This window comes from Dermacentor variabilis, chromosome 2 (genome assembly GCF_050947875.1).
Source record: "Dermacentor variabilis isolate Ectoservices chromosome 2, ASM5094787v1, whole genome shotgun sequence".
NCBI lineage: Eukaryota > Metazoa > Arthropoda > Arachnida > Ixodida > Ixodidae > Dermacentor > Dermacentor variabilis.
Window position 1 is genome coordinate 41,077,850 of NC_134569.1, and position 19,999 is coordinate 41,097,848.

General features: G+C 46.7%; 1 protein-coding gene across 1 annotated transcript in view; it reads right to left on the minus strand.

Annotated features, from left to right (window-relative positions):
* Positions 1 to 18,157, minus strand: part of LOC142571685 (membrane metallo-endopeptidase-like 1) — a 28,759-nt gene extending 10,602 nt beyond the window's left edge. Inside the window, exons 1-5 of the mRNA XM_075680218.1 lie at positions 17,813 to 18,157; positions 13,407 to 13,714; positions 11,068 to 11,472; positions 7,549 to 7,969; positions 5,198 to 5,514 (exon numbers count right to left, since the gene is read on the minus strand). Coding sequence (XP_075536333.1) covers positions 5,198 to 5,514; positions 7,549 to 7,969; positions 11,068 to 11,472; positions 13,407 to 13,714; positions 17,813 to 17,815 — 1,454 coding nt within the window. The 5' untranslated portion in view covers positions 17,816 to 18,157. The remainder of the gene's footprint in view (positions 1 to 5,197; positions 5,515 to 7,548; positions 7,970 to 11,067; positions 11,473 to 13,406; positions 13,715 to 17,812) is intronic.
* Positions 18,158 to 19,999: the final 1,842 nt, after the last annotated feature.

The following is a 19,999-nucleotide window of genomic DNA, read 5'->3' on the forward strand; positions in this document are numbered from 1 at the left end:
AGGTTGGTTATATCACACCCGGTTAACCCAGGCCACCCAAAAAAAAAATCAGGAAATTGGGGAAAAGAGAAGTCGACAGGCAAGATTGTAGAAAGAGAATAGTAAAGCAAAAGTCCTTACGGACGTAAGGACTTCCCATCATATAACAATGTAATCCTTTGTCGTGAGTTCATTGTTCACTTTACAAACACTCAATGCTGACGTATTTCGGCTTACTTTGGTGCAAATGCCGCGCATACTTTGTACCTATCGAGGCTAAAGATTCTCAAAGGGTCGTGTTTTCGAACAATCAATTTCATTTTCCAATATTATCGCTCTTCGTCATGTTGGCTTGGACGCCGTCTGCGGAGCACGTGAAGCGACATTTTGGAGGGGTAGCCGGCTAACTGAGCCTGCGTTTATTTCGCTTATAATATTGAGTACGTAGTGATTATAAATCGTGACGCAAAACTTGCTAACGCGCCCAAAAATAATTAGTGTTCTTTTCTCCTGACGTCTTCTCCCTTAACCATCATTTAAGCCAGATGTGATCGGCGCAAGGCGTCCAATGCCCAACGGTTGTGACATAGAGGCTCACTAAACCGCCGTGGTTGCTTAGTGGCTTTGGTGTTGCTCTGCTAAGCACGAGGTCGTGGTATCAAATCCCTGCCACAGTGGCCGCATTTCAATGGGAGCGAAATGCAACCTCCCCCCCCCCCCCCTCGCGTACTTAGATTTAGGTGCAGGTTAAAGAACCCCAGGTGGCCAAAATTAATCCGGAGTCCCTCACTACGGCAGGCCTCATAATCAGATCGTGGTTGTGGCACGTAAAACCCCATAATTGTTTTCTGAGTCTCACTGGCTCGCTCCTAACTGTGACGCGTTAAAACTCTTCACAAGGTCTCGCGCGCGCTGGCTTTGCGCACAGAGGCAACACGCTATCCCCCCCTCCCCCCCCCCCCCCAATCTTCGCAAATTTCTGAAACTACGAAACAACGTGAAGTACTTTCAATCACCCCTAATGTTATGAAAAATTCCTCTCCAGAAATCGCATCCGAGACCAAGTAGTACAGGACGTTCCTTATAAAAATTTACGATGCGACAGAGTTATATGTTTGGGCATGAGCCTCCTTCGTGGTCTAAACTCAAGAAGCTAAAGCCGAACATTTGAAGCCTGTACTCTTTTAAAAATTGCTATGGCACTCTCTTGTGTCGGTTGTCTTTCCAACACTAAACAATGCCATTTAACATAAACTTGTTTAAAAAATTTTGAAGGCAGTTTCTAAACTGTAAATCCACGAAAGAAGCGCCAGAGCTACTGCACGTATCAGATGCTGCGTGCCGTATGACGCGCCTTGGCACTGGCAGAGCAAGAATGCATGCGTCGTTTGTCTTCACCATGCAGGAAAGAAAAAATTACGGCAGATCCAACGCACTTGTTGAAACCTCCGTTAAGCGAAGCTTTCCCGAACTTTTTCACTTAAATGCAGTCCAAAGGCACATGATACGTGCAATTCTGTATTGTTTCAAACTCCGTATTGTATTGTTTTGAAACCTCCGTTAAGCGAAGCTTTCCCGAACTTTTTCACTTAAATGCAGTCCAAAGGCACATGATACGTGCAATTGTGTATTGTTTCAAACTGATGTTATTGGTTGCCGGCGCCACGGACGTGTGAGAGGCACTGCACAACGTCTGTAGTCGCCTGGACACCGAAGCCAAACCTGGAGAAAAAAAGGAAGCTGAGTCTACATGCTGCGCCTAAGCAGCTGTAATGCGATGGCCTTATCAGGATCCATCCAGCCACACCTTTGAGAACGCAGTTTCCAAGCTGCCCCTTTTACAATACTCTTTCTTAATATTAGAGCAACTCACAGTGAGTGAAGCAAGAATAGTAGCAACAAGATTAGACAGGAGGTTCCGAGTTTTGTTGATGTGAGCAAAAGGTAATGGAATACCAAGTGGCGCACACTTACGATCCGCTTTACAAACCGCATTATAACCCTAGAGAGGACACATGCGCCCTAATGTCAACATCGACCGACCAAGTCACCATCTTTGATTACAGAGAGTCTGGATTTATTTATTTATTTATTTATTTATTTATTTATTTATTTATTTATTTATTTATTTATTTATTTATTGTCATACTCTCAAGGCCCGGGGGCACTACAGAAAGGAGTGGTGATTATTACAAACAAATTCGTTAACAATATTCTTGAAGTTTGTGGCGTCAGAAATGGCAGTGATCGAGGCAGGGAGGTGGTTCCAGTCATTCGTCGTTCTTGGTAAAAAGGAATCAAAATAAACGTTGGTGCGACAAGTTGGAACTTCAACCTTAAAACGATGATCCGTGCGTGACGATATGTATGATGGCGGGGAGATTAGTTCATCCTTAAGTGTTTCGTTAGAGTAATAAATCTTGTGAAAAAGGCGTAGGCGAAAGTATTTACGACGTAACTCTAGGTTAGGCAAAGCAAGGGTTAGTTTCATTGACGAGACACTTGCATGACGAGAATAATTCGAAAGAATAAAACGAGCAGCTCGGTTTTGAATGGATTCGATGGTGTTTTTTAGCTTTAGAGTAGAAGGGTCGAAAATGGAGCATGCATATTCAAGTTTAGGCATCACTAAGGATTTGTACAGAAATAACTTGACAGCTGCAGTTGCCGATGAAAAATTACGCCGTAAGAACCCAAGCATGCGATCAGCGTTACCGTAAATGTAATTTATATGAATGTTCCATGTAAGATTATGTGTAATGCAGATACCAAGATATTTGTAGGATGATACATTTTCTACAGGTATGTTGTTAATATTGTACGTAGGAAGGGTGGTATTTCTTACAATACGGGACACACACATCACCTTACATTTATTAGAATTGAGCTTCATTTGGGATCTGGCACACCATGATGTTACTATGTCAATGTCTGATTGAAGAGTATCGCAGTCGCCGGAGTTAGAAATGACACGATAGAGAACACAGTCATCGGCGAATAACTTAATTGGTGATTTAATTTGGTCTGGGAGGTCATTAATATAAATTAAAAATAATAATAGTCCTAGAACCGAGCCTTGTGGTACACCGAAGGTTACTCGACCAGTGGAAGAGAAGTATTCGTTGGCGTAAACAAATTGGGAACGGTTAGACAAAAAACACTTGATCCAAGCAAGCACGTTAGGATCAATGTTGAGGTTACTTAATTTAGTTAAAAGTAATTCGTGTGAAACAGTATCGAACGCTTTGGCGAAGTCTAAAAAAATGCAGTCAATAATAACGTTAGCATCCATCGCCTGGAATAAATCGTTAGTGAATGACAAAAGCTGTGTTTCGCAGGAATAGTGTTTTCTAAATCCGTGTTGGTAGGGGGTGAAAAATAAGTTTGACTCGAGAAATGAAACCAGGTGTGAGTAAATTATGTGCTCCATTAATTTGCAGGGAACGCTGGTTAGGGATATAGGTCTGTAATTAAGTGGGGAGTACCGACTGCCAGACTTATGTACGGGAATCACCATCCCTGCCTTCCACTCGTTCGGAAGGATGGTGGTTTGAAGTGACTGAGCAAGGATTTCGCTCAGAATTATAGATGAATAAGTAATAGTTCCCGTAAGAAATTTCGTGTTGATACCATCTACTCCACTGCATGCAGAAACTTTTGAGGTCTGTATCAACTTTACAACGCCATCAAGGTCAATGGTAATAGGAGGCATTGGAAAGTAATGCACATCAGAAAAAACAGCGCTTGCGCACAGCACAGAATCCGAAAATACAGAGATGAACGCGTCATTCAATACTTCACAACAGACACTGCGATCGACAGGTTCGTTGTTAAGATCACACAGTTCAATGGCACTAGATTTTTTACCGTTGACCACACTCCAAAATTTCTGTGGGTTGTCTTTCAAGAAAGAAGGCAACGTGTGCTCATAAAATGTTGTTTTGGACTCTGCTACAGCATTCTTGTAGTCGCTCATTGCTATTGTGTAAGTATTCCAACGCTCCTGATTGCCAGTTAATTTTGCTCGTCGGAAAAGCCTTTTCGTTTTGTTCAGTAAACGTTTAAGACGCGAGTTGAACCAAGGTGCGCGAGAATTAGAATAAATACGTTTTTGCGGGATGTACCGGTTAATTAAGGAGTTGGCTTTTTCTTTGAATATTGACCAGTTTTATTCAACCGATCGAGTGTGGAAACTTGGAATGTAGCCAGTGATGAAAGTTTCTAGTTCGTTATTATTTTGGGCGAGCTCCGATTACATCTCCTTGATCGACTCAGTTTACTACTACAATGTCTTCGGAATCGGACCCCATGCTAATCTGTGAGAAATCAAACACCGATTAGCCACGCCAAGCTTCGGGGAAATAGGCAAGGAAATATTCGCATAAAATATGTTTTCGAAACGTGTAACTTTCTTAAGGAAACTAACCGCGATTTCCTTGTAACTGTCTAACCGTTATTGTGGGTCAATTCATAAGACAGCGCAGTTTGACACAGCGGTAAAAAAAGCACTGTGATACAGTGCAAGAACGCTTCCCTTATCACCGGTACCACCGTATGGAGGTACGGTACCACAAACCGAATGATTCTGCTGGAAATTCCGACCTGGACACTCTTGTCATCGCCTAGTTCCAGCTAGGTCATTGTCGAGAGGGAACTTGATCAGAGGAGCGCTGAATATTGTAAATATGTTGTAGACAATCACGGAGAGCTGGAGTGTGGCTACTGAGTCAGCAGCATGACTGAAGTGACAGCTTGTTTAGAGCAAGCAGCTTTGTTGCTGCCATAAAATTCATGACCGTGCATTACACTGCTAAGGTATCGGCAGTGAAAGAACACACCGTAACACCTAGCGGTGGTACCGATAGTAGGGGGAGCGTTGTCGCATTCTTTCCTCGTGTAATCTAGCGTTTTGAGACGCTGTCGTTGAGACGCTGCACATCTGGTCGCAAACGCAGACTCTGTCGTTAGAGACGTTGCGCCTGCGACGAGAGGTGGTCGCAGACGCTGCACGAGGTTGCTAACAGGTCCTCCAGGAAGTGGCGCTCGAAGTACCGGCTGGTCTCCGTATACGGGCGAGGCACGATGGTGAAGGGAGCGCCACCCGTAATGCATAGTGCAACATAGTGCCACAAGCCAAAGCATGCTAACACGTTCTTGGATAGCAACTGCGGAGTAAGTTTCCCACAAATTTTCTTTTTCGCCCAAACGCTACACTCACCGGCCATCGCTGCTCTCTTCGGGCCAGAAGACGGCTTGCGCTCCCTCAGCGACTTCGGCAAACGCGGCTCGCGCATCGCCGTCGAGCCTGTACGAGGAGGCGACCTTCGTGACCGCCACATTGCGCAGTCGCTCGAAGAGCAGCACGAGCGAAGCGCGCGTCTCCGCCGTCAGGCGGTTGCGCTCGAGCACGGCGAGAAGCACGTTGTACACGGACTCGACCTGCATGGCGCACATAATCACGTGCACCATGGCGCCGAGGAACTCGGTAGAGAGCACGGAGTCCATTACAACCTGGTACGCCAAGGGAGACAGAACCTGCAAGGATATTGGGGCGGACGAAACGAGCGTCATTTCTGCGGCGAATCTGTACACGGCTAAGGTTCCATGTGGTTTTGAGTCAATAAAGAAAGATAAGCGTGGGCCAATCCCGGAGCCGACCCGTGGCGGAGGCAAAGCAGGCTTCAAGCGCTCAGCCAATAATAATAATAAATAAAGATGCATAAACCAACTGCAAACAAATGGTCGCGCTTTTTTTAAACGATAGCAGTTGAATGACTGAAACTAGATTTGCCTTGTCTGTTCTGTTAGGCTGACGAGGACCGTTTTCGTCACCGATGTTAATTTTTCGTCGTCAGGCCGCCTCGTCATCCCCAGCGTCACCATCGCCATAGCGCACATCAAAGTAAAACATTATCCCCGATGGCCATAACTGGGATTCGAACCCGTGTCACTGCAGTAATGTGCATTCCACTGTCAGGCTCGCTGCCCACTGCGCCATCGCGCAATCAGAGCGCAGCGCCCGTACGGCAAGGTGTTACGCCCCACACATAATCTGAGAGCGATGGTTCCTACGCATGCACACCCATGAGCAAAAGTGTGCGGACCACAGGGTCGCTGCAAAAACTGAATTTCTTCGTAATTAACACACGTAAACGGAAACTGACGACTGCACTAGAAAATTCGTAATGCCAAGTTTGGACTGCAATCTTTAGTTTCAAGTTGCATTCAGAAAATTATTTTTATCACGCAATCCCTTGTCCGTATACTTTTGCTCACGGGCGTACTTCGGAGACCAGAACAAGCCTAACTGCAGCGGAAGGGGATGGCACTATGTGCATCACATCAAAATTGTCCTTTAAAGGATTGCGTTGCGTTGGCCTGCAGTTATCCGTCGTCATGCTCGTGCAAACAGCGTCGGCGGCACAAAGGAAGCGTCTTCCTGACAATGATCGTGATCAGCCTCCCTCGCCCCCCCCCCCCACCCCGAACACGGCACATACCCACAATACTCCGACAATCAGGTGGTTAGTTCAACGCAATCCTATACGCATATTGAAATAGTAAAATGTTGAAACGCCTCGAAAAAAAAATACCACAAGCCTTTGGCCAAATAGCTGCGAACAGAAGGTTCAACAAAACCGTACATTTCAAGTAAATAAATATACCTTATTTGAACGTGAAAAGCTTAAAAGGAACACGAGTGTAGAGAAAGTGCGAATTTTTCCTTTCGGCAAGTGCACAGTTCTCTAGCTTTGCAGCAGTACACTTATGACTGGTGATGCTGGCATCTGTCCGTACGCACCTGCGCAGTGCATTGGAGTAGTTTCAGCAGGCATTTGCAGCTTCAGCGCCAGCAGATTGAGAGGCGTACATTAGATTGTTTCCTTTTACAGTGCATCCCGCTGTACACACTTGGAATTCCACAAAATGCATTGCTATGCAATACGAAAGGAAGTTTCGTGCACGACAGAGAAGAAAAAGACACAGCATATTTACTTAAACAACACTCTTCTTTCTCTAAACTGAACTTATTATTGTCGCTTAGATACTAAATGTCATTTTTATTTCAAATCCTTACTTTAACATATTATTTTACGACCGCACTGACCCCAACCAACAGCCCTATGCAACCTCTAGCCACTTGTTCACTGCTGTGGGAGAAGGCTGCTGTTGCAGTAAATGAATCGAGAACCGAAGGAATCGCTGGAGTGTGCTGTCTTTTTTATTATAGTTATTGTTATCTCACCCTCGCCTCTCACATTTTATAACCATTACGCCTATAATTTGTGTGCCGCTTGGCGTCCAGTCCGTTCTTCTGCACATCTCAGCCTCTGGAATTCATCCTCCCCGACTTCTGAACTCCCTCGTACCATTTCTCTCTGTCAAAACTACCGGTCCGCATCCATCGGAGTTCAAGCATTGAATGATTCGATCTTGCCGCTGGGCCGACAACGATGACGCTGGCACGAAGCAGCCCAAATAAATGATTTACCCTTCAAATCGCCACGCATAGGTCACCTTATTTCATATTTCAGTCACTTTAATTCTCTACAACTGCAATGAACCTACCTGGGCAAACCACCAGCTCGTGTGGGCAGCAATGTCTGAGGGTGAGTGCGCCGCCAAGAGCGATTCGATGGTGTCGAGGAGCCTGACGTCGCTGACGAAGACCGGGTCGTCCAAACTAATGGGCGGTGAGCCAGCGGCCGCAGCTTCGGCGCCAAAGGCGGACTGGAAAGCGTACCGCCAGTCGTCCGGGTCCAGCTGAGTCACAAATCTGGCCAGGTGCTTCACGTCACCCAACCACGGCTCCGCCGATGAGCGCGTCGTTTCTACGGCCGCGTTGCTCAGGTTGCCCAGAATGCTCGACTGGACGTACATGCTTCGCTCCAAGAGACCGCCTTGCCAAGTCTCGTTGTTGAACACCGTCGAGGACACTATCCGGGCGTATCTGTCGTGCACGGCCTCTTTTATCAAACGAACATGCATCCTGCGTGAGCCCGCCCCACGCGCACGATGTAGAATGTGGGCATGTACGCCAGAGCGCAGGTGTCAAGCAGCAAGCAGGCGACAACGTCGCGAAATCGTTGGCGAAACACGCGTCTTATAATACGCAGTTCAATACTGTTGTGGCATAAAACCGCAGGTGAAGGTGATTTTAGAGTCAGTACCAACGCCAACTGCCAAGCGCTTGGCAAATTTGGATATACATTCGCAACCTGCCGAAAGTACAACGTACTGCGACCCGTCTACTCCACCCCCCATCCAGCTAGTTTTCCCCGTACCTTTGCCACAAGCTTATCTTTTTTTCGCGGCACAGACAGAAGGAAACGGCTCCTCGTTTATGTACACACTTTGCTGTCCATCATTCTTTTTGTCTTCAATTACTTCACTATATTCGGCAAGAAATGTTCCTGGCATTGCTGCGAAAACTACGAAGAAGCACGAACTAGTCTCTCTAGTGAGTCAGCAAAAATGTGGGAGAGCGTGTAGCGTTGCCGCTCTCTCTCTCTCTCTCTCTCTCTCTCTCTCTCTCTCTCTCTCTCTCTCTCTCTCTCTCTCTCTCTCTCTCTCTATCTATCTATCTATCTATCTATCTATCTATCTATCTATCTATCTATCTCTCCCTCTCTATCTATCTATCTATCTATCTATCTATCTATCTCTCTCTCTCTCTCTCTCTCTTCTCTCGAAAGGACCTGTTTGACCTCTATAGTAAGAGTCAGACTGCTGTATGGCAAGGCAGAATTTATGCCTGCACTTATTGAGTAGCCTAACTTTCCTCTGTTGAAATGCAGGTCGATGAACAGACGGAGGAAGTAGTCAATATCGAATTTCTTGCAAAATTGGACAAGAATAGTGCAGAAATTTATCAAATGTTACAAGATGTCTATGGAAAGGATGCCCTTAAGAGAACAACTGTGTTCAAGTGGGTCCAGTATTTTCGGGAAAGTCGTGAATACCCCAAGGACGATGCAAAGTGAGGACGCCCCCTTCCGCTCGTGAGAAAAGAAAAACAACGATCGTGTGCGTTCTGTTGTACTCATTGACCACCGAATGATTATTATAATAATAGCAGTAGCACTTGTTTTGAAAAAGTCGTCCGTTTACCGGGATTTTACTGAAAACTTGTAGAACATAAACAAAATCGCAGTTTCGCCCAAAAGGCAGAGCATCGATTGCGATAGCAAATTAATAGAGAGGTATACGAAGTAAGGATAGTAGTTTTATCGGCAATATAAACTTGTAAACATTCACTTACCAGCTAAATCAATAAGCATGGTGTCACGCGTGCACAACATGAACACATCTCATTCGATGACCGCGGAAACTCGCTGTCAAAACGCTGAAGTGAGGAAGCGCGGCAGCAGCAGCGAGCGAATTGACGTTCGTGCTGCCTCTCGCTTCAACGCGAACTCTAAGCGGCGAGAACACAGTGCACACGAAGCTATCGGCCCTCGGTGCGCCTAGACGCCCAAACTCCTCCAATCGGCGTCTTCTGCGCCAACCGCATTCGCTATTCAAGCCTTTGCTTTTATTTTTCAATTTCATCAAATGCACCATATGCATGCGAGGTCCCGCGACAACGTTTCCCTACCCTGGAGTCCATTGACTTTAACATCCATCCACAGACATCGCTTGTCTTGCCATGTCAGCTTTTTTCTATGAATTCTCCATTAAACACCAATCACTAGCTCGTCATCTATTCCCCGCACTTCCTTGTTTCTGTATTAATATCGTGCCTCAAAACACGTTCTGAGTAACAGATTAACAGCGTGAGCATGAGACAAGGACAGAGAAAACGATAGGACAAGCGCTGACTTAAACTTTTAATGTGATTAGCATTCTTCGGTAACTTAAACCAGTTTGCCGTATGTCTATCTGTCTGTTTGTTTGTCCCTAGCTAACCACTTTCACTCCAACTTGGGTAACTCGGTAATCCACGGTTGTAAATGGACAGAGCATCGGGCTGCTGTGCTGAGAGTTACACGGATCACTGGATCTATGACAACAGCTATGTGCAGCTCGACAAAAAAAAACCTTTAAAATTTACCCAGTGCTGGTAGGAATCGGACCCACGTCATATATACATTCAGCCATGCGTGTAATTTGCCGCGGTATCACTGGATGGCGCAGCGTGTCCAGAGAGAATCACGATAGAGGAGTCCGCTTGCAGTTTGGATACACGAGGCATATTGAAGGCGGCAATATTGTGTATCGCTACATTGCTTAAATGCTAATCACAATAACGTTAACCATCATCCTGAGATGGTTTCTGCCGGAATGTTTTCAATGTCACACGTGGAAACCTTGTAACAAAATGTCATTTCGTATGTTCGGCTGCTGGTTCTACTTGCATGATTACATGTTAATCTTGTTTATAGTTTTTGATGCTTCCTTCGTAACTCACAAAGAAGCTAGAGAAAAAGTTAAGGGCCGCGCAAAGAGTGATGGAACGAATGATGACAGGCGTAACTTTAAGAGACAGGAAGATAGCGGTGTGGATCAGAGAGCAAACGCGGAAAGCCGATATTCTAATTGACATTAAGAGAAAAAAATGGAGCTGGGCAGGCCATGTAATGTGTAGCTTAGATAACCGGTGGATCATTAGGGTTACAGAATGTGTGCCAAGAGAAGGCAAGCGCAGTCGAGGACGACAGGAGACTAGGTGATGAAATTAGGAAATTCGCAGATGCACATTGGAATCGGTTGGCAGAGGACAGAGGTAACTGGACATCGCAGGGAGAAGCCTTCGTCCTGCAGTGGGCATAAAAGATGATGATGATGATGATGATGATGATGATGATGATGATGATGATGATGATTATGATGATGATGATGATGATGATGATGATGATGATGATGATGATGATGATGATGACGACGACGACGACGACGACGACGACGACGACGACGAAGACGACGACCGCGGCGACGACGACGTAGTCCTAAAAAATACAGTTGGATGTCAGCGCTCGACCTGTGATTTTCTTTGTCCTTATCTTTGACTCGTGCTGTTAATCTGTAACAATAAGCTGCAAACTAGACCAAAACAGCCCTTCTCCACTCGGGTTAGTTAATACGCACCGGTTGAATACGTAGGCCAGGCTTGACGGCGTCACGTAGATGATGCGCTTTCCCTTTGTTTCGCCTGGTCCTCGGGATGACGTCACGAGCTTCAGGTCGAACCAGAGTGGCAACCTCCAGTGGACGGCCAGCACAGCAAGCGTGCGCAGCTGCTCGCGGTAGCTGGCTCGTTTCAGCGGCCATTGTTCGTCGGGAAACGCGAAGCCCAAGGTCCGCATGAAATTCACCATAATGTCTGTGTCCTCGAGCTTGTCGGGCTTCATGCACGTGGAAACCATGGCCAGGGCCCGGTAGGTAACGGACCGCGTCTTGTTGACGTCCGACGGATACGAGCGTGCTGGATCGCCGACTCGGTTCATCCAGTCAATTATCGCCTGCTCACGCACAGATAGCGCAATCTCGTATCTGCATCGCAGGCCGCGCGTGAGTGCGACTATGAAGATTAGAAACCAACAACAAATTAAAACGAACCCTGCTCTTAGTCGAAGGTATACAGGCAAGCTATTTAGCGAGTGAAGATAGGGCTGCTTACACGAAGCATTTTGCCCCTGTGTAAGTTCACCCACGTTAAAGTGATTAGCGCTATTGACAGCAACTCCCTTCGCAGTGAGCTGTGAACAAACGTTTTGTCATAGGACAAGGTACTGCCACTTGCAGATGTCACCTGTACCGTCTGGCGATCGCGTGCTCTAACTCTACGGCGCTCCAGGTCTCCGCAGAGCGACGATGAGAGTTCAAGCTGCGCAAGTGTTATCCACAACGCCGTCTTCGAGCGCTACGATGGCCTGGCGGTATTGGATTCGCGCCCCACTCATGAACTTCACCCGAGAACACGTCGTTCATGTTAAAGGGGACAAGTGTACTAAGAACTGGAGCTCGACAATCCACGGTGAGTCACTTGGACAACTGGCATAACTCTAACCTCCTAACCCAACCTATACCGGCGCCTAACCTAAGCTAACATCCCCAAAGTTCCCGTAGCCCATTTCAATAAAGTTTCGACTGGGACTAGTTGTTATAACATCGTTCTTTTTACTCTACTGTTGCACAAAGTACAACATACAAGCATGCAACTAATATACATGTGCGCACATGTGTGTCAGTTTCTTGTATTTGTCCTTTGTGTAACAGTATGGCGCAGCAAACATCACGACGTGGTTCTGTTTCCCTTAGGCGTAAGCGCTTGCGCCAGTTTACTCTATCTGTATGCTAGTTAGCTGCAAAATTCTTATGTATCTCAAATTGGAGCGATTCGGGAATATTTCATCAGTGTGGACAGGAATAGGAAACCCTGGCACATAATTCTATACGCCGTCAGCTTCAGCCCGCGCTGTTCATAATCCTCCCTGTTTCGTAAAGATCTGCAAGTTCAATATATACGTAAGAGGAAGCTTTAGCTCGAGTGCTCCTATCTAAATACATGTAAAAGGAGAACTCGTTTTTCTCGGCAACCACTGCACCAAATTTGACAAGGTTTGTTGCATTTAAAAGAAGAACTTAAAATATAGTGACTGTTGGTTTCGAATTTTTGATTTAGGCCGTCAATTTTTTATAAAAAATTTGGCAAAAATCAAAAATTCTCAAAACAAGGTACTATCAAGTTTACAACTCTGTAACTAAGAAACGAATTTTTGATTTAGGTCGTCAATTTTTTAAACAAAATTTGGCAAAAGTCAAAAATTCTCAAAACACGGTACTATCAAGTTCACAACTCTGTAACTAAGCAACTAAAATTGATAATACAATCTCGTGAATTGCACCTAATAGTACATCTAAAGCGGACAAAATTGATATGTTACACATGAATCTCAAAAAATTTAATAATATGGAAATACAGCTTTTGCAGAACCCTTGTAAACAACGTAACAAATTCACGTAAGATATAAAATGACGTATCAAATTTCTCCGCTTTCGATGATCTAATGGATTCCGTTCACAGAACCGCGATATCTGTTTTTTATGCAGAGCTATGAATCTGTAAACTTCGTGCTTCTATTTTCTACAAACTTTAAAATTTTTGAAAATCTCTTTAACAAAATTCAGGACCTAAATCGAAATTCCGCTACCAACAGTCACTAGAATTTAGCTTTCTCTCTCAAATGCAACAAATCTCATTAAAATTGGTCCAGGGGTTATCTCAGAAAAACTTTTTGCGTTTTGCATGTATTTGAATAGGCCGCGTCGGAGTTGGGCCCAAGCTAAAGCTTCATCTTAAGACCATACGCTATTATGCAAATATGTGACCCCTTCAGCAGGTTTTGCTTAGGGGCATGGGTGCGAAATTGCCAACGGTTCCTCTTGCGCAAGACTGAGAACACGTTTTAATTCCGGTATCTTACTTGCGGGGCCAGCCAGAACACACGAAGCGTCCGAAGTCCTCACAGGGTTTAGCGGTGGGCTCGCGTTCACGGTGGGCGCCCAGTTGGGACGCGTGTTCGCGGCACGCGTAAGTCTCGCAGCGTTGGCCGTGACGCACTAGCCCAGCCGAGGACCACAGAAGCCGCATAACGACCAGCGCCGCTACCAGCACCACAATGAGCACCAAGCAAAGCGTGACCGTTACACCCGACGAATGCTTCGCGACCTTGTCAAGCTGATCGCCAGATTGCCGTGACAGGGCGCCGGGCAGCTGCAGTGCGCTGTGAGCCTGCGTGGGGAAGCACGTTCTGTGCAGTCAGGTTGTGCAAAAAGTGTACAGTTGTCGCTACAAATGCCCTAAAAAAATCATTGGCAAAGTTCATTTTGCGGCGACAATCGCTAACGGGTTGTTGGATGGTTCGGTCACTCCTTCAGTGTCTCCCACGACACCGCACCACAGTAGTGGGTTCAGATCTACCACGGAGGACAACTTCCATGCACGTGTAGAGCCACCGGCACGAATAGGCTGGCGACGGCCAAGTAGTGGCACCTTCCCTATACGATGTGAGAGGCTGCATTTAGACGACTTAAGTGCAGCAGCGTGCTTTCTTGCAGCATCCGCCTGGTCCGGCATGGCGGTCGACGTCAGTCGGAAGACAAGGCTTCGAACATGCAGTGCCCAGGCGCCGCATCGAAGCAACGACAATCAGCGCCGCTCTCGACAGGTTCGGTCGACACTGGCCACTCAACACTGACAGTTGGCCCACACTCACCGTGTGTGCGCTGACGCATGAGCGCACACAGTAATGGCGGAAATTTTTGCTTGGCGATTTCAAGCCAATAGCAAAGTTAATCGCTTCCTGCATTCGTCTGAAGAGCTGATGTATATCACTGGACACTTTTGACAAATAGAATGTTGTCTAGGAAAGAGCCCGTCGTATAATTTTTACGAACGAAAACAAGCTAAAAAGCTATTTGAAACGACCAGTACAGTTAACTAGAGCTAACAAACGGCACCATATAATAGTTGCGTGACGTTCACAGCGCCCCTGAAGGTAGTGCTCGGGGCTAATAAAGAGTAAAGCCCTCTTATTCAACGCGTTTTAATAAAAAGCGCCCATGACCAGCAACAGCACGAGCCTTCGCCTTCGCTGTTGATTACAAGCAGCTATGTAGTCGATCTGACCGCTCTTTAGGTATCGACTTAAACTTTTGTTGTCCGTTACGTGTCATTCTCTTCCTGGGCTCTCTCCCGTACGCTACTCCTTGGGACTCGAGAGCCCCTTTGCAACAGCGTGTGTTCGGTTCTAACGCAGACCATGCAGAAGCTCCTATATGCAGATACTTGTATTAGTGCTATATGTGTTGACGTTGTTTGATGTTACATCAGTGGGGCGTACTATGTTATGTATGTGTCATGTTTACGTTATGTAAATGTTATACCGATGTCATGCATGTGATGATATTGCTTATGTTGAAGCCATACGCGAGAGTGAATTAAGTTTTTTTTTTCTTTCTTTAACGAAGTGGACGACGGTCCCTGCTTCACTTTCGAGCATATCTATTCGCGCGATGGCTTCCATCGCTCTCTCAATACCTAGACGTGTCGGTCTCGCGGTGAAGACATAATATCAAGTATGGGTACTGAGAAGCACGAAACGCAACGCTTGACGTTTAACGTTTCTCCACCTCTCCTTTCCTCTCAGAATTTTGCAGTCACCGCAGCTAACTAACAGCCCAGAAGTGACAATAAAATATGCTTTCAATCAATAAATCCTCTTGCAGAGGCATGACCTATTGCACCTGCCTACAGAGACGTTGGTAGGCCTCCTTTAGGATTGCACTGAAATATACAATGTATGCATAGTTCAGTGTATACAATGCATACATATGACGTAGTAGCTCTGCGGAAACCCGCAAGGTGGAGAGAAGTAATGAATAAAGGGAAAATCAGACATCCACCCGTTCGTAGCAATTGCTACAAAGGAAACCCATACGGGTTCCTCGAAAGAAAAGCCTCAGAGTTGAAGAAAAATTCGTCCTGGTCCGGGACTCGAACCCGGGATCACCGCCTTTCCGGGGCAGCCGCTCTACCATCTGAGCTAACCAGGCGGCTAGCAGATGGCAGGGCGAAGTCGAATCTGTCGACAACACGAAGCATAGGCAAGAGTTTGACGTAGTAGTTCTGCGGAAACCCGCAAGGTGGAGAGAAGTAATGAATAAAGGGAAAATCAGACATCCACCCGTTCGTAGCAATTGCTACAAAGGAAACCTATACGGGTTCCTCGAAAGAAAAGCCTGATTTTCCCTTTATTCATTACTTCTCTCCACCTTGCGGGTTTCCGCAGAACTACTACGTCAAACTCTTGCCTATGCTTCGTGTTGTCGACAGATTCGACTTCGCCCTGTCATCTGCTAGCCGCCTGGTTAGCTCAGATGGTAGAGCGGCTGCCCCGGAAAGGCGGTGGTCCCGGGTTCGAGTCCCGGACCAGGACGAATTTTCCTTCAACTCTGAGGCTTTTCTTTCGAGGAACCCGTATGGGTTTCCTTTGTAGCAATTGCTACGAACGGGTGGATGTCTGATTTTCCCCTTTATTCAATGCATACATATAAATAAATAAATAACGTAAAATAAAATAAATAATAGATACATAGATATACGAACACCATTTGCTACGTATAAATCAGCGCCACTACGAAATTAGGAAAGAAAACTGGGCGAGTTGGCAAGCGCTCATGGTGTATTTTCATAAAGCGCAGCGCTCGCAATTAGACAAAAGATGAAGACGATACACACAGAACAGGCGCCGACTCTCAACATTTATTTTGGAAAACATGAAGAAAGAAGGCAATGCGTATACTAAAACACGTGACGAAGCCACCCGGAACGTTGCTGTCTTCTGGGCACATTCTCAATTTTGACGCGCATCAGTGGCTCTTATCTTAGGCTACCGCACGGATATTTCCGTATATCCATGCGGCAGCGTAAGCTATTTGTATATTTTTTGTTTCAAAATATACGGGTTGCTTCCCTTCTTCATGTTTTCCGAAATAAATGTTAGTTGACAGTCAGCACCTGTCCTGTGTGTACCTTCTTCGTCCTTCGTATAATTAAGAGCGCTGCACAAAAATAAGCCACTACACAGGTGCTTTTATGCCACGCTCACTCAGGCCAACATCAGAGCTATTCTTGCAAACGCGCTACGACGCTGGTTTTCCTTCTGTCTTTACTCCCCCTCCCCACCTTCCACGGAGCCACCGCACCACGAGACACTTACTCCTCGCCACTCCAATGCGAGCGTGACAGCTGTGTGAGAGACCCACTGCTACGCTTCTTCGGTGAGGCACGCGACGCCGAACTCGGGAGAAAAAGGCGAAGAATTCCACAGCCTATGTCACATGCTGCAGCTGAGTGACTGCAATGGGACAGCGTTGTCAGGATCGGCTCACCCACGGCCTTTCGTTGCACTGCCTTCAGAATCAGCTCGCGTAACAAACCACATCAGAACCCGTGGAAGGGCACTTTGTGCACTGGTATCAGAATGGAGCCCCCCACGTCATCACCATTGATTGCAGTATCTCCGAGATCAGCCGAGTTTTTATAGATATCGTTTCCAGGAACGGCCCAGCTTACCATGCTCAAGTAAAACTCTTGCTTGGGCTAGTTGGTTCATGCTTGAAGTAGTAAAGGCAAGGCGCAGAAGACCAGGACTCAGGAAGAAGTGCACAAACGACAGGACCGGCGCCACTGGCAAGCTGAGGCGGCGATCAGGTTGACGCACAAAATGGCAGGATCGGTGCGAAAGCTTTGTTGAAAGAAAGGGCCCAATGTAGAAGAAATATGCTCAAGTAAAACTCTTGCTTGGGCTAGTTGGTTCATGCTTGAAGTAGTAAAGGTAGGTCCTGTCGTTTGTGTACTCCTTCCTAAGTCCTGGTCTTCTGCGCCTTGCCTTTACTACTTCAAGCATGAACCAACTAGCCCAAGCAAGAGTTTTACTTGAGCATATTTCTTCTACATTGGGCCCTTTCTTTACAGGAAGCTTTCGCACCGATCCTGCCATTTTGTGCGTCAACCTGATCGCCGTCTCAGCTTGCCAGTGGCGCCGGTCCTGTCGTTTGTGTACTTCTTCCTGAGTCCTGGTCTTCTGCGCCTTGCCTTTACTACTTCCAGCTTACCATGACGCCGTCTGCGGGATCGGACCAGTCTGCTCGACAAGAAAATAACGGACGCCAAGCCAGGGGAAGGAGTAAAGAGAGCTTCGCTTTAAGGACACAGGTTCACAACACGTTGCACATGCACTGCGTACGCTGGAAAAAAAAATACACATCTGGCCCTAAGCACGGCATCAGACGACGTTCACCATCTGGGAATGCCCGCGATGCGTACCATTTCCCGGAGACCGTGGAGCACCTTGTGCTCGCGCGCCTGCCACTGCCCGTTGGGACTGGTGAAGACCGGCGACTGCACGGCGCTCGGCGTGTGCTGCGAGAGCGGAGTTGACGCCGACGCTGACCTCGGCAAGCCGCACCAAGTGCCCTTGGAGCTAGCTTCGCCCGAAGGCGGGGAAGGTGTCGGCAACGCCACCTGCGAGAGCACGAGCAAAACTGCGCTGCCTTGATGTACCACTGCCACACTGGCACTGTTCAGTCCTCACTGAAATTAGCTTTTCGTTGGAACTTTACGAGACGCGATCAAACCCCGTACGGTTTCCTCTCCTACGGGACTGGTGTCGACCGGAGCTTGCACGCCGGCCGGCGTGTTCAGCGCCGGCGGCGTCTGCGCTGTTGGCGAGCGGCGCCTGGTGTCCACGGGGTCCGGCCCGCCAAGCGCCCTCACTTCCGAGAGAGAGAGAAGGAGATTCTTGAATATTGGAAGGAAAGGTTGGGGTAAAGTGCAGCGCAGTAACTGTCTCTCAGCAGAGGACACCTCAACCGCGCGCCCTCACTTCCGACAGGGACGCAGCCGGCGACACCACCTGCGAGAGCGTGAGACGGGTCTCGGCCGCGCTGCCTTGTGCCACTGCCACACCGGCGCAACTGGTCCTCACTGAGATTGGTCTTATATTGGAACTCAGAAAGTATGGGCCTGACCGGTTTTTCTTTCGCTGTACTGGCTGCCGGTTGGACTCCAACACGCCATTTTTCATTGTCACGTCAATTACCATTGTTTTTTTTTTTTCACTTCTCTCTCAATCGGAACATGACTTGCATTGCAAGCGCTCTTTCGGGCGTTCATACATATAGAAAACAACTGAATTGTAACAAGCATATTCATTCCTAATTGCTTCAACTGAAAGCAGTCCCTAATATGTGTTATTCCAAGTTGCGAGACTGAGCGGTCCATCCTTTATTTTTTTTATTTTTATTTTTTATTTTTATTTTTTTGCTTCTGAGCTTTCTTTTACGAGTCCGCGCGCTACTTCTGCTTCTCTCCGACACCCTCCGTCGACGCTTATCGCGTCAGCTGAACCAACCAGTTTGGGCCACGTGAGCTAAATGGAGGCACATTGTTCGTTCTTCTGGCCCCAAACAATCCTGAGCTACGGAAATGACGCTCAGCGGGCTATTGACCCGCTGGTCTCGTTTAATATTTTTAAATATGTACCAGATTCTATGTGTAAATCCTATCAATAAACTTTAGTCGGGCGTAACTTTCACTCAGCGTATTGCTACTTCATTTTGTCATTTTCTTTGAGCTTTTAAACTCAGTTCTGATTGCAGAAAGCGCGCGCCTTCTCCACTTGCCCCCCCAGATGCCGGCTCTTTCTTTCCTGCTTCTTTCTTTCTTCTTGGCAGAGGTAGCAAACGTATTAGAAAGTTCAGGCGGAGCACGTACGCTTTTCTCTGTAGTCGGACTGGTGAGGCCCGGCGCCTGCACGGCGATTGGTGGGGGCAGCGACACCGGTGTCGGCGACATCGGCAAGCCGCTACAGGTGCTCACGGAGTCCGGCCCGCCTTCCAACAGCGAAGAGGCCGGCGTCTCAGCCTGCGAGAGCGCGCCAGACGGGTCTCAACCACGCTGACTTGTTTACGCGGCTGCTACGCGGGCATAATTTATGCTCGTTGAGCTTGGTCTTGCATTGGAACTTCGAGAGCACGGTCGAAGTACGTGGGCTTTTCATTGACAAATGCGCAATTTGTATCTTCAGGAGAACCACATTTTTTTTTCTTTCATGACGTTTCCTCCATCTTGCTGGTTTCTGCAAGTCTGACTTGCTCGTTAACTGTTCTTGTGTTTCGAAACGTCGGTCAGTTGGACCGCGGGCTGCGAACTACTATAGTACCCTATTTATTTATTTATTTATTTATTTATTTATTTATTTATTTATTTATTTATTTATTAAAACAGCTTACAGGTTCCGTGGGAGGCATTCTTTAACGGAGACCGTACGAGCAAAAAAAAAATATATTACATACAATTAAATTAGGTAAAACAGCTGCAAAGGTCTTTCATTGTAGTATAATAACAAATTAGTAATCTAACATCAATACATGCAATTATGGGGGAAAAAATATAGTACAGAAGAAAAGCGAGAACGGTGCAGTAGTAGTACAGTAAAGAGAGTAGTAAAGT